Source organism: Balaenoptera borealis (genome assembly GCF_965194805.1).
Source record: "Balaenoptera borealis genome assembly, chromosome: 11".
NCBI lineage: Eukaryota > Metazoa > Chordata > Mammalia > Artiodactyla > Balaenopteridae > Balaenoptera > Balaenoptera borealis.
Window position 1 is genome coordinate 88,235,233 of NC_138868.1, and position 15,135 is coordinate 88,250,367.

The 15,135-nt window shown below is 35.5% G+C and overlaps 1 protein-coding gene across 1 annotated transcript in view; it reads left to right on the forward strand.

The window, feature by feature from the left end:
- Positions 1–15,135, forward strand: part of LOC309606407 (ankyrin repeat domain-containing protein 17-like) — a 105,999-nt gene that overhangs the window by 88,012 nt on the left and 2,852 nt on the right. Inside the window, 5 exon segments of the mRNA XM_082343440.1 lie at positions 917–974; positions 977–1,081; positions 2,224–2,671; positions 8,145–8,298; positions 14,433–14,630. Coding sequence (XP_082199566.1) covers positions 917–974; positions 977–1,081; positions 2,224–2,671; positions 8,145–8,298; positions 14,433–14,468 — 801 coding nt within the window. The 3' untranslated portion in view covers positions 14,469–14,630.

Sequence of the window (15,135 nt, forward strand, 5' to 3'; positions counted from 1 at the left end):
TGAAAGTCATATGTATCCAGTTTAACAAATAGAAACAATGTCCAGTCATATAAAGTAACTTTGAAAGTCACCATCTTTCTGCTACTGCTTGTCCAAGCCCATGCTCTAGACGGAATCACCAGTAAGCCTTTGATTTGTATCCTCTTAGCCTTTTTTTTTAAATTCCCACGGATAGATTCACATAAAGCACTGGCCCCCCATAAATGAGATCATTGATTTGCAATTTGCCTTTTTTTCCCTAGCAAATGTAAATTGGGAGCATTTTCCCAGCTATACATTTATAACTTTTAATGGCTGCCTAGTATTCTGTGAATGTATACTGTTGTTAATTTATCCCCACCCCCGACCCCACCCCATGGATTTACCTAGTTTCCATTTACTACTATTGTAATCAGCTTTGCAATGGAAAGTACTGAGCCTATATTTTTCCACTAGACGTAGTCATTTTATAGAATATATTCTTAGGATAAGCACTTTGTAATTTTCATAGGAGGCTTTCAAATTACCTTTCTAAAAATGTTAATGTTTGTACTGACAGCAGTGTAGGGAAGAATTAATTTTCCCAAACTTTTGCTACCTGATATCTTTTTGAATTTTCCCAAATTAATGAACAAAACATGGTAGCTTGATAGTTTAATTTATATTTCCGTAGTGATTATGAAGTTATGTATATCTTTACATTCATCCATTTTGAGATTAGGTTGTCTTTTATCATTAATTTGATCTTGACATTTAAAAATATTATTTTCTCTTTACAGTGATTTGAGTATGATCTAGATCAAACAATGAATTGAACTAAGATGACTTTGAATTGTATGGTATCCCAGTACCCTTAATGATAAAATGACATTATATGACCACTTTTTTCCAAGGTAAATTCCAGTGTTATAATTCTGTTTTATTGATTCTTTAACAGTTAAGGGAAGAAAGCTGGAGGCTGGCTTTGGCTGCAAAAAGAGAAAAGAGAAAGGAGAAGAGAAGAAAGAAGAACAAAGAGGAAAACTAGAAGAGATCGAAGCCAAAAATAAAGAAAACTTTGAACTCCAAGCTGCTCAAGAAAAAGAACAGCATAAAGTTGAAGGTATTTTCTCTAAACCATCTAATTTGTTTCATGTAATACATTCTACTCAAAATTATATTTCCTTAAATATCAGTAACTTAAGGTGAAAGAAGATCTCTACGTTACTAAGGCCTAAAGTATTTATATACTATTTTCATTTATTGACTTCTTCCCAGCTTTTTATTATAAAGAATTTCAAACCTACACACAAGTTGAAAGAATAATGAAACAAACACCTGAAATACCCTTCACCTAATTTAAAAATAAACATTTTACTATATTTGCTTTATCTTTTTCTCTAAATATACATACATAGTTTTTTCCTAAGCCATCTGAAAGTAAATTGCAGACATCTGACATTGCATCTATAAAACATCAGCACACATCCAAGGAATGACATTTGCTTACATAATTGCAATACCATTTATAATACCTTAAAAAATTAACAGTGATTCCATAATTTCATCTACAGTCAAGACCATATTCAGATTTTTCTTAAATGAGGGGATTATTTTTAACTAGGTTCTAACTAAAATATTATTTGAGATGAGGATATTGTTAGAATGAACCATTGTCATTAAACCACCAAATATTTATGCTGTGTGTGTGTGTTAATTTCCCCCTCCTCCAGCCTTTTATTTTGAAAAATTTCAAACTACAGAAAAGTTTAAGGATTAGTATAATGAACACCTGTAAGTCACCTAGATTCATATAACATTTTGGCACATTTGTTTATCTTTTTTCCTCTCTCTTTTTTTGAATAGTCTTATATATGTTGTACACATCATACGAAATTACCCCTAAATACTTGAGCAGTGTTTCCCAGTAAAAGAACATTATTTTACATAACCACAATAACATTATTACACTTAAGACATTTAATAATTATGTAATAATATGTAATATACAGTACATATTCATATTTCCCAAAGTGTCCCCGAAATATTTTTTATAACTGCCTACTATGCGTTGTTTAGAACTTAGGGACAGAGAGAATAGATCAGTCATATCCGTCTCATTACCAGTGAATGCTGGAATGACTGATAACTTTATATCTAATGGTAGTAGTAAAGTAAATTCAGCATTTAATTTGTCGAGTGCTTAAAGCTAAATATATGCCAAGAACGCTAGAACTTGCTAATTCAGTATTGCTACTTCTACAGATGAGCCTGAAGTCTTGACAGAGCCTCCAAGTGCCACAACCACTACTACCATAGGTATATCTGCAACCTGGACCACTTTGGCAGGTTCCCATGGTAAAAGAAACAATAGCATAACTACAACCAATTCAAAGAGGAAAAACAGGAAAAATAAAATTACTCCAGAAAATGTTCAAATTATATTTGATGATCCACTACCAATCACATACAGTCAGCCAGAGAAGGTGAATGGAGAGTCCAAGAGCAGCAGTACCAGCGAGAGTGGAGACAGTGAAAACATGAGAATTTCCAGTTGCAGTGATGAGAGTAGTAACAGCAACAGCAGCCGAAAGAGTGACAGTCAGTCACCTGCTATGGTCACCACCACTGTGACCAGCAAGAAGCAGCCATCAGTTCTGGTTACATTTCCAAAGGAAGAGAGAAAATCTGTTTCTGGCAAGGCTTCAGTAAAGTTAGTTCCAATTTTCATTTTCATGATTTATAGTATCATTATGAAACACTTTGTTGCTGAATTTTTTAGTAAAGCAGGCAGATGAACAACTGACAAAATAAGGGTTTGTCTTTGCTCTAAAGAAGGCATGATTTCATTTGAATTAAAGAATTACTGTGTAATTTCTTCGTTTTGGTTGTTAAACTGAACACATGAAAAGTATTGATTATGGCTTCTCAAGGATTATTATTGTATTTCAGTTCTGCTAAATTTGACCTCTAGATAATATCTTCTTAAAATTGGCCCTTCATATTATGCTAAGTATTGAAAAGTGAAAAATAAATTTCTCATTTATTCATCATAGTATTCTTAAAATAAAGAATCAAATCATATAATAGTTTGCCTTTATCATTAAAAAATTCTACATCTCTTCTATATTTAATGTGTTTTTCCTCCCTGTTAAGGATTGTCAGAGACTATCAGTGAAGTGACCAGTAATTCTCTCTCCACTTGCACAAAATCTGGTCCATCTCCCCTTTCCTCTCCAAATGGGAAATTAACAGTAGCAAGTCCTAAGCGTGGACAAAAGAGGGAAGAAGGATGGAAAGAAGTTGTAAGAAGGTGACTGATTATTTCTTTGATTGTTTTTCTCATTTTTATATGAGCTCTATTTCACAATGAAGCATAGTTTACCTTACAGTTAAATTCCTCTAACTCTTCCAAAGGTTGCAAACAAACTGGTGGCCCAAGGCTGCATCTGGCCAACAGAGACAACCTATACTACATTTTAGAGGGAAAAAAAAAAGTATATGTTAACACTTTTAAAATTGGGAAATTTTACATAAAAAGTTAGATCATTGTGGTGTCTGCTTGACCCCCATGGGTATTGGTATTTGGTAGTGAACTAATTTATTTAAGATGATAGATTGTCTTGTTCAGCTTTGTAACCTCAGAGCCCAATATGTAGTGTCTACTACAAACTTGTAAATATTTGGAGAATGAATTAAGTATTGGTTTTAAACTACTCTTGTCTTCAAATCATAGGATACCTTTATTTCAAGGGTTTTAGGACTAAAATAGTTTGCTGTAGTTTGCTTGGAACTTTTAAATAATATGTGTTAAAAAGTAAAACAACATCCCAGAAACTAAAAGGTAGTAAGATACCACAGACCTAGAAAAGACATGATCCATTATAAATCTTTGATAACCTATTTTAAGGAACTCTCCAGAAATTCCATCAAATAATTAAACTTTTGATTGTTTTAAAACAAAATCTGTAGTGAACCAAGCTTATTACTGTTAATCTCAAGACGTACTGTACATTTTTTATCTTATTTTGGGCCAACACTTCCCCTCAACCCCCATCTCTATCTTTATCTCTTTCTCTGTCTCACACACATTCTTTTGAACTAACTGAAATCACAACATCAGAATACTCTCTGTGCAAAAGTAAGAGAATTCAGTTTTCCTGCATGTATTTTATATTGTAGTATGCAAGCAAATTCTTAACTAACTTAAAATAATGATCACTGACTGATTATTATGTCCTTTAGGGAAAAAGGAATTATCAAGTAACTTAGTTATGTATACAAAAGGGCAGGGAGCATACCTTACCATTTAAAAAAATAATGTATAATTTCATATTTAATCTATTCTAAATAAATAATTTACTTATTCATTGAAGCACAATTGGCTCCTTCTTTTTATTGAGAGTTACACTGTTTTTCTTTTAGAAGTATTCTTTAATTTAGACTTGTCAGAAATTTATATCTACCTTTCCTGAATCTGAGTGTTTAAAATTGTAATGTAATTTTGTAAGTGTTAGGTGGGTTTTGCTTTTTTTGGAATTCCAGCAGGCTTTTCTCTTTCCTCACACAACTAAACATCCCTTAGCAAGTTTCCATATTTGTGGATAATCATTTTAATGCCTCTAGAAGAATGCAAGGCAGCAATGAATTTTTAGTATCATCCTTTCAGTTATGTATTAGGGAATAAAAACAATCATGTGAGTCAAATACCCAAAGGTACCCCAAGAAGCCTTTCTTGAGTCCTTAGGGTAGATTAGATGCCCCAAGCAATGTGTCTTTATGATACCCTATTAGAGCACTTACAACATCGTGTTGTAGTTTTCTTACTTGGTTTCTACATAGTCAGTATTTGTGGGCAAGAACCCCTGTCTGTCTTATTTGCCATTAGTATTTGCATTAACACAGTGTGTATCTACATGCATGTGCTTCACAGATATTAATGAAGGACGAAAGTCAAAACAGCAAAGTTTTTGGTAATGAGATGAGAAGCTGTGGTAAAGCTCACTCTCTCTCTGTCTTTCTCTTTTTTCTGTGGCTCTTAGTTGCCTTTTATCACTTAGAGTGAGAGTAGGTAGAAGAGGCTTATTCGACAATATTCTGCATTTACAGACACATATTTTAGTAATAATTCTTATTTTAAGTACAACCACTGATACTTGTGATTTATCTTAATTTATTTTTGCAACTGTTAAACAGGTCAAAGAAAGTACCTGTTCCATCAACTGTGATATCCAGAGTGATTGGAAGAGGAGGCTGTCATATTAACGCTATTCGGGAGTTCACTGGTGCACACATAGATATTGATCAGCAGAAAGACAAGACAGGAGACCGGATAATAACTATAAGGCAAAATTTGGTCTCTTACGGTTTTTTTCTTTTGTATTTTGTTGCACTAGAGCTTAATTATCAATATATATAAGCATTTGAGTTTTCAATGGAACTTTGTATTTAATAGCATACTTTTTTAAATGGGAATTTGATTCGTGTTTAAGATAAGCTTTACAGTTTTTTTTTTTCTTATTTATATGCTCTTGTGAAGTATTTCAAAGGGCTTTAAAGGAATTTTTCTTTTGTGTGTGTATGGCAAAGGTTTGAATAATCTTTTCCTTATAAAAAATTTTAATATGACATTCTTAAAAACTTCTTTTTAAGAAGGAATGGGTTTCTAACACATTCTAATCTGTAGTTTTCCATCTTTCTCTTAAATTAGCATTTGAGATTTGTTATTCTGAGATTGTATCCTTAGAATATGAGCTCAGTAATAGATTTAAATCTGAAGTGGATATTTGTTTTAAATTGAATATTTGAACATGTCTATGTCGAATACCCTTAGAGTAAAGATGATATTCTAAGAAATCATAAATTTGGTTGTGAGAGACAGGTGCCCTTCCCGGTGGTAGAGGGGCAGATAGTTTTTTAGCCTGCCTCAAGAGGAAGGAGGCAATTAACCAGCTCTGTTTTGCACTTATCCCCTTCTCCTATCTTGTTTATCCCTCCCCTGGGATAGGTGTAGTCACAACTTGCCTTACCCAGAGAAGAGGGGAAGCATATACCCTTTATAAGTAATTTCCCCCTTAGGGTCTCCATAAGGCTTTCCGCTCAATCCAATATTTTCCTGAACATCCAAGACTGGAGTTTGACCTTATGGCCATGGTTGTCATTATCAGGATTCTTCTCTCATTTTGAGACATCTGTCCAAAAGAGTTATAATAATCACTCTACTAATAGAGAAACCACTAATAAATATAAATGGGGTCATCTAAGCTACCAGGATTTAAAATAAAATACTGTTTTCTTACTCAGTGGTATTATTTTTCTTGCTTATTTGTACTGCTTTTGATATTGATCAGCTGTTTAACTTCATGGTAACAATATGGATTACATAGGATTTTAAAGTGCAATGGTTTTTCTGTCTAGAATGTATTTCACAGTAGGAAGATGATTGCTTAGTCCGAGGAAACAATAGTGAAATTAAATTTCTTGGAAAAGAAGTCATTTACTTTTCCTTTGAAAAATATAGTGGTGTGTCAGGACAGTTTATTGCTTTGTTTGCATAATACCTCAAAAATAGTCAGAAAATTGCTTCTTAACTTTTATCTGTTCTTTGTATGTGTGTACATACACATACACACACGAATTAATTTAGGCTTTACATATTAAAAAGGCGAAATTGGACCTAATTTTTTTTTTTTGTCAACTTATAGGGGTGGCACTGAATCAACAAGACAAGCAACTCAGTTGATCAATGCTCTGATCAAGGATCCAGACAAAGAAATTGATGAACTTATTCCAAAGAATCGTTTGAAAAGCTCCTCAGCAAATTCCAAAATTGGGTCATCAGCACCTGCCACCACTGCTGCTAACAGTTCCTTAATGGGAATTAAAATGGCGACTGTAGCTCTGTCATCAACATCTCAGACTGCCGCAGCACTCACTGTGCCTGCAATTTCTTCTGCATCTACTCACAAAACCATTAAGAACCCGTGAATAATGCGAGGCCTGGTCTTCCAGTTTCTCTTCCATTAGCATAGCCTCCTCCACAGTGTGCACAGGCTTTGCTTGCTGCTCAGACTTTCCAGCAGATCCATCCACCAAGGTTGCCCATGACGCACTTTGGAGGTACTTTTCCACCAGCTCAATCCACTTGGGGTCCTTTTCCTGTCAGGCCTTTGAGCCCTGCCAGAGCTACTAACTCGCCTAAGCCTCACATGGTGCCTCGCCATAGCAATCAGAATAGCAGTGGTTCTCAGGTGAATTCAGCAGGTTCTGTAACTTCAAGTCCAACAACTACAACCAGTTCATCAGCTTCAACGGTGCCTGGTACATCTACAAATGGCAGCCCAAGTTCACCTTCTGTTAGAAGGCAGCTTTTTGTCACAGTTGTGAAGGCATCCAATGCCACCACCACAACAGTCACCACCACAGCAAGTAACAACAGCACTGCACCCACAAATGCCACATATCCTATGCCTACTGCCAAAGAACACTACCCAGTATCATCCCCATCTTCCCCATCACCACCAGCCCAGCCAGGAGGGGTTTCTAGAAACAGCCCTTTGGATTGTGGAACAGCATCTCCAAATAAAGGGGCATCTTCCTCTGAACAGGAAGCAGGTAGTCCACCAATAGTAGAAACAACAAACAGTAGACCTCCAAACAGCAGCAGTTCTTCTGGGAGTTCATCAGTTCATTCTACTCAGCAGCAACCTCCGGGATCTGTTTCTCAGGAGCCAAGACCACCTCTTCAGCAGTCTCAGGTTCCTCCCCCGGAAGTTAGAATGACTGTTCCTCCTTTAGGAACAACAAGTTCTGCTCCAGTGGCGGTGCCTTCTACTGCCCCAGTGACTTACCCTATGCCTCAGACACAAATGGGATGCTCCCAGCCTCCACCTCAAATGGAACCCCCTGCTATGAGACCACCCTCTCATGGCACAACTGCCCCTCACAAGAATCCAGCTCCTGTGCAAAATTCATCTGTTGCAGTCCTCAGTGTCAATCACATTAAAAGACCTCACAGTGTCCCCTCTTCTGTCCAGCTACCTTCGACCTTAAGTACACAAAGTGCTTGTCAAAATTCAGTACATCTAGCAAATAAGCCGATTGCTCCCAATTTCAGTGCCCCCTTACCATTTGGGCCCTTTAGCACATTGTTTGAAAGTAGCCCTACTTCTGCTCATACCTTCTAGGGAGGATCTGTTGTTTCATCTCAGTCAACACCAGAATCTACGCTATCAGGAAAATCCGCATATTTGCCAAATTCAGATCCTTTACATCAGTCTGATACTTCCAAAGCTCCAGGTTTTAGACCACCATTACAGAGACCTGCTCCAAGTCCCTCAGGTAAGTTTGTATTTTCTGACATTCCTCAGCTGCTCGTTTCTACAAATGATGTTGAAACTCTTGGTTATTTTCTAATATTTTTACTCTGTGACTGGGTCAGATAGACAGATTGTAGTACTAATTCAAATGCTATTGTGAGTATTGAGTGTGTCTAGTAGGGCATTATTACTTTTTAAATCTTTTTAGAAGCTGTAATGGATTTTTATCTTAAATTTACTGTAAATAAATTTCTTCATCAGGTATATTTTTCTCTCTCAAAATAAAGAAAAGTGGACTTCCCTGGTAGTCCAGTGGTTAAGACTCTGCACTCCCAATGCAGGGGGCCCGGGTTCGATCCCTGGTCAGGGGAATAAATCCCACATGCCACAACTAAGACTGGGAGCAGCCAAATAAATAAATAAATATTTTTTTAAAATAAATTAAAAAAATTTTTTTGAAAGATCTCATATTTTCATTTAATAAGATAATGCCATCAAAAGTTTGCTTTTAGTTCAAATAAAAAATAATTACCAAAGATTTTTAAAATTTGATTTCACTTCCGACTGTCTTTTTTGTTTTAAAAATAATGAGAAAAATATAGAGCTACATAGTTCAATAGGGTAGGCACTAACTATATGTGCTATTTAAATTTAATAAAATTAAAAATTCATCTCAGTCAAGCTGGCCATTTTTAAAATTTTTTCCCAGTTTTGTTGAGATATAATTGATGTACATCGCTGTATATGAGGTCCAGGTGTAGAGCATAATGGTTTGACTTACATACATTGTGAGATGATTACGGCAGTAAATTTAGTTAGCATTCATCATCTCCTATAGATACAATTTTTAAAAAAAAAGAAAAAGGGGGCTTCCCTGGTGGCGCAGTGGTTGAGAATCTGCCTGCCAGTGCAGGAGACACGGGTTCGGGCCCTGGTCTGGGAAGATCCCACATGCCGCGGAGCAGCTGGGCCCGTGAGCCACCATTGCTGAGCCTGCGCGTCTGGAGCCTGTGCTCCGCAACAAGAGAGGCCGCGATAGTGAGAGGCCCGCGCACCGCGATGAGGAGTGGCCCCCGCTTGCCACAACTGGAGAAGGCCCTCGCACAGAAACGAAGACCCAACACAGCCAAAAATAAATTAAAAAAAAAAAAAAAAAAATTTAAAAAAAAAAAAAAAAAAAGGAAAAAATATTTTTCCTTGTGATGAGAGCTCTTAGGATTTAGTCTCTCTTAACAGCTTTCCCATGTATCATACAGTAGCGTTAACTACCGTTACTATGTTGCACATTACATCCCTAATCCTTACTTATCTCGTAACTGGAAGTTTGTACCTTTTCACCACCTTCCTCCAATTCCCCCCCACCCCACCTCCACCTCTAGTAACCACAAATCTGATCTCTTTTTCTATGAGTTTGTTTGTTTGAGATTCCACATATAAGTGAGATCATACAGTTTTTGTCTTTCTCTGTCTGACTTATTTTACTTAGCATAATGCCCTCACGGCCCATCCATTTTGTCAGAAATGGCAGGATTTCCTCGTGTTTTTGTGTGTGTGTTTTTTTATGACTGAATAATATCCCATTGTGTGTGTGTATGTGTGTGGTATATATACATATATGTATACATACCACAGCTTCTTTATCCATTCATCCATGGATGGATACTTAGGTTGTTTCCATGTCTTAGCTATTGTAAATAATGCTGTTACGAACATGGAAGTGTAGGTATCTTTTCGAGTTAGTGTTTTTGTTTCTTTTGGATATAGTTCCAGAAGTGGAATTGCTGGATCATGTGGTAGTTCTATTTTTAGTTTTCTGAGGATCCCCCATACTGTGTTCCATAGTGGCTGTAGGCTGGTCATATTTCAAGTGCTTCCTTAATAAGCACATAATGGCTGGTAGCTGCAATATTGGAGAGCCCAGATATTGAACACATCTATTAACATAAAAAGTTCTGTTAGTGCTGATATCTAAAGAGGATCTAAAGATCTGGTTTTGAGTGACTGCTTTTTCTTTTTTAACTTTTTACTTTGAAATATTTTTAGATTTATAGAAGAGTTCTTCTATAATTACCCCAATTTCCCCTAATTAAACATTCTTACCTAAACACCATATATTTATTAAAACTAAGAAATTAATATCAGTACAGTACAATTAACTGGACTATAGACTTTATTCAGATTCCACAGTTTTTCCAATAATGTTCTTTTTCTGTTGCAGTGTCCAGGATACCAAGTTGCATTTTGAGCTTTGTGTTTTAATATGAATATTTCAAATAATTAAAGATAATTTCATTGAGTTATTTGTAGTGAGGTGGATGGACCTAGAGTCTGTCATACAGAGTGAAGTAATTAGAAAGAGAAAAACAAATACTGTATGCTAACACGTATATATAGAATTGGAAAAAAAATATGATTCTGTAGAACCTAGGATCAGGACAGGAATAAAGACGTAGATGTAGAGAATGGACTTGAGGACACGGGCAGGGGGGAAGGGTAAGCTAGGACGAAGTGAGAGAGTGGCATGGACATATATACACTACTAAATGTAAAATAGATGGCTAATGGGAAGCAGCCGCATAGCACAGGGAGATCAGCTCGGTGCTCTGTGACCACCTAGAGGGGTGGGATAGGGAGGGTGGGAGGGAGACGCAAGAGGAAAGAGGTATGGGGATATAGGTATATGTATAGCTGATTCACTTTGATATAAAGCAGAAACTAACACACCATTGTAAAGCAGTTATACTCCGATAAAGATGTTAAAAAAAAAATCTACCATTAAAGCAATAACAAAATAAGAATAAATAAAGATAATTTCATGCTAGAGATAGACAAACTATGGTCCATGTGCCAAGTATGGCATACTACCTGATTTTACATTTGTGGGTTTTTTTTAATTGAGTTATAACAATTGTGTAAGATTTTTAAAAAACCTTTTTTTTATTTTTAAAAAGAATAATATGTGACACAAAAAATAGTACATTCGGAACTTCCCTGGTGGTCTAGTGGTTAAGAATCCGCCTTCCAGTGCAGGGAATGTGGGTTCAGTCCCGGGTCGGGGAACTAAGATCCCACATGCCACGGGGCAACTAAGTCCTGGTGTTGCAACTAGAGAGCCCACCTGCTCTGGAGCCCGTGTGCCACAACTACAGAGAAGCCCGCGTGCCGCAACTAAGACTCGATGCAGCCAAAAATAAATAAATAAATAAATATTTTAAAAAAAAATAGTGCATTCAAATTTCAGTGTTCATAAATAAAAGTTTTGTTGAAATACACCTATGCCCATTCATTTACATATTGTGTTATGGCTGCTTCCATGTTCTGCTGACAGCCTAAAACTATTTATTATTTAGCCCTTTACAGAAAGGTTGCCAACTTGTTACGTGTTATTGAAGAGATGACATTCTGGGACTAAAAATTTCTAAATATAATGGGAACTGATTGTTATTTTTACGTCTTTCTATAACACATAAATATAATGTAAAGAACATGGTCAGTAAATATTTCCTTGCTGGGGGTTGATTGAAATATTTTCATGTACTTTCAAAAACACTTTCTCTTGAATACTAAATAGAATCAATATAATTTGGTTGTAAAAGCTTCATATGCTAATTAGTACATTGGAAATGCTTTTATTTTTTTCATTTTTTTTATTTTTTAAAAAATTTTATTGGAGTATAGTTGATTTACAGTGTTGTGTTAGTTTCAGGTGTACAGCAAAGTGAATCAGTTATACATATACATATATCCACTCTTTTTTAGATTCTTTTCCCATATAGGCCATAACAGAGCATTGAGTAGAGTTCCCTGTGCTATACAGTAGGTTCTTATTAGTTATCTATTTTATGTCTAGTAGTGTGTATATGTCAATCCCAATCTCCCAATTTGTCCCTCCCTGCCCCTTACCCCCTGGTAACTGTAAGTTTGTTCTCTACATCTGTAACTCTATTTCTGTTTCATAGATAAGTTCATTTGTACTCTTTTTTTAGATTCCACATATAAGCAATATATGATATTTGTCTTTCTCTGTCTGACTTCACTCAGTATGACAATCTCTAGGTCCATTGATGTTGCTGCAAATGGCATTATTTCATTCTTTTTTATGGCTGAGTAATATTCCATTGTATATATGTACCACATCTTCTTTGCCCATTCCTCCGTTGATGGACATTTAGGTTGCTTCCATATCCTGGCTATTGTAAACAGTGCTGCCGTGAACATTGGGGTGCGTGTATCTTTTCGAATTATGGTTTTCTCTGGATATATGCCCAGGAGTGGGATTGCTGGATCATATGGTAGCTCTGCTTTTAGTTTTTTAAGGAACCTCCTTACTGTTCTCCATAGTGGCTGTACCAATTTACATTCCCACCAACAGTGTAGGCCGGTTCCCTTTTCTCCACACCCTCTCCAGCATTTATTGTTTGTAGATTTTTTGATGATGACCATTCTGACCGGTATGAGGTGATACCACATTGTAGTTTTGATTTGCATTTCTCTGATAATTAGTGATGTTGAGCATTTTTTCATGTGATTTTAGCCATCTGTATGTCTTCTTTGAAGAAATGTCTATTTAGATCTTCTGCCCATTTTTTGATTGGGTTGTTTGTTTTTTTTGATATTGAGCTGCATGAGCTGTTTGTATATTTTGGGGAGTAATTGGAAATGCTTTTATATTTCATTTTTGTAAAGTTGGAATTTAGTGAAAATACTTCACTTTTCAAAAAATGTGAAATCTAGGTAATGTGTTAAGAAAGACTAAAATTAAGATTTAGAGAAAAAAGAAGTAAATTCTTGTTTTGTGGAAAAGTATAGAAAAAAGACGTGCTCCATCGGGAGGTAAGGTTTTGGGGTGTGCAGTTGATTAGAGCCAAAATTAGCAATGAAGTTTAACTTAAGAGTCTATCAGAGGGAAGTATTAGATTCAGGTCAACATAGGCATGTTTGCCTTTACAGCTATACCACTATTGCTACACCCTAGAAATTAACATTAATTCAGTAATAGCACCCATTATGTAGTACCATCATCCCAAATATACCCTTTATGCCTGTATGTTTCTTTTTTCTCTCCTTTTGATCCAACCAATCAAGATTCACACATTGCTTTTGGCTATTATGTCTCTTTGATCTCCCACAGTCTAAAACATCTCACCACCTTCTTTTGTTCTTCTTGACATTGAATCCTTTGAAGAGTCCAGTTGTACTGAAGAATATCCTGCATTTCAGATTCACCCGTTTTCTCAATCTGTGGTTCCATTCTGGTTAAACATTTCTAGCAGGAACATCAGATAGGTAATGTTTGAATCTCACACTGTATTGTATCAGGAGGTACTCAATGACAGATTGTTCTTCTCTTATCTATGGAAAGCATGGCCACTTAGTTAAGATGCTGATTGTCAGATCTCTCTATTATAAAGTATAGCTACAATCTTTTTTTTTCTCCTATAGTTTTTTTCTGGTTTGTTTTTAGTTTTGTGGGGTGTTTTTGTTTTTGTTTTTTTTTTTTTATTTTAGTAGCACTCTCAAGTTCACAGCAAAATTGAGAGAAAAGTACAGGGGTTTTCCATATACCCCCTGCCTTCACACAGGCATAGCCTCCTTTATTACCAACATCCCACTCCAGAATGGTATTTTTGTTACCGTTGATGGACCTACAGTCACACATCCTTATCAAAGTCTGTAGTTAACATGAGGGTTCATTCTTGGTGCTGTACATTCTGTGGGTTTGAACGAAAGTCTAGTATAGTAACCATTATACTATCATCCAGAGTATTTTCAGTGCCTTAAAAATCCTTTGTGGTTTGCCCACTCATCCCTCCCTTGCCCATACGTTTTTTAAAGGTAAAATTTTATACAACTCCTTGGCCACCAAACCTATTTAAATTCTAGTGTTAATATTAAATCTATATGTATTCTATAATAAGCAGTAAAATGTCAAAATTAAAAGTAAATGTAAAATGTTTTCCTTGGTAATTTCTTTTTTATCTTTATAAAATAAAGGGGGAAATAATGAGTGGAATGACTGGAAGAAGTAAGCAAGGAGAAAATTTTTTAATCTAAAATATTTTTGGATATATTAGGGACCTCTTGGAATTTTAGGTTTTTCTAATTATATCTCCTAGGGGTAACTATTGTAAATTATGATTATCTTCTACATTATAGGTATTGTCAATATGGACTCACCATATGGTTCTGTAACACCTTCTTCTACACATTTGGGAAACTTTGCCTCAAACCTTTCAGGAGGTCAAATGTATGGACCTGGGCCACCCCTTGGAGGAGCACCCACAGCTGCTAACTTTAACAGATAACATTTTTCCCCGCTTAGTTTGTTGACTCCGTGTTCATCAGCATCAAATGGTGAGTAATATACACTGTAGTTCCAGAGGAAGAGTTTGTCTGTATGTTCCCTTAAAAAACAAAAGGTTTTAAGTTTTTCGAAGTTTGGAATTTTTAAGTTTTAAATCTCTTAATAATTTAAATTCTATAAAAATGTAATTTGTATTCATGGCAATCTGAAATCAGGAGGACTTTAAATAGAATTTCCAGGTTTTTAAAGTATTAGAATCAACTTCAGCTCTATCAAACCTAGCATATTATATTGAAGTTAATTTCTAAGAGGGATCATTTTTTGAGAAGAAAAAATCTTGTATCATCTATTGATTTACATTTACTTTCAGGTTTGAGAATATAGCTCCCAAGAAGAAAGGTTTGTAACCTTAAAAGTAGTATAAATATCATGTGCTTTTGGTCTACCTTTAAATCTCATCTATTACATAAATAATACAACTGATTTCACATTACCAGATGTGTGTTTTTAACTGTAGTCAGGCTTTGAAGCATTGATCAGATTTTTCAAACCAAG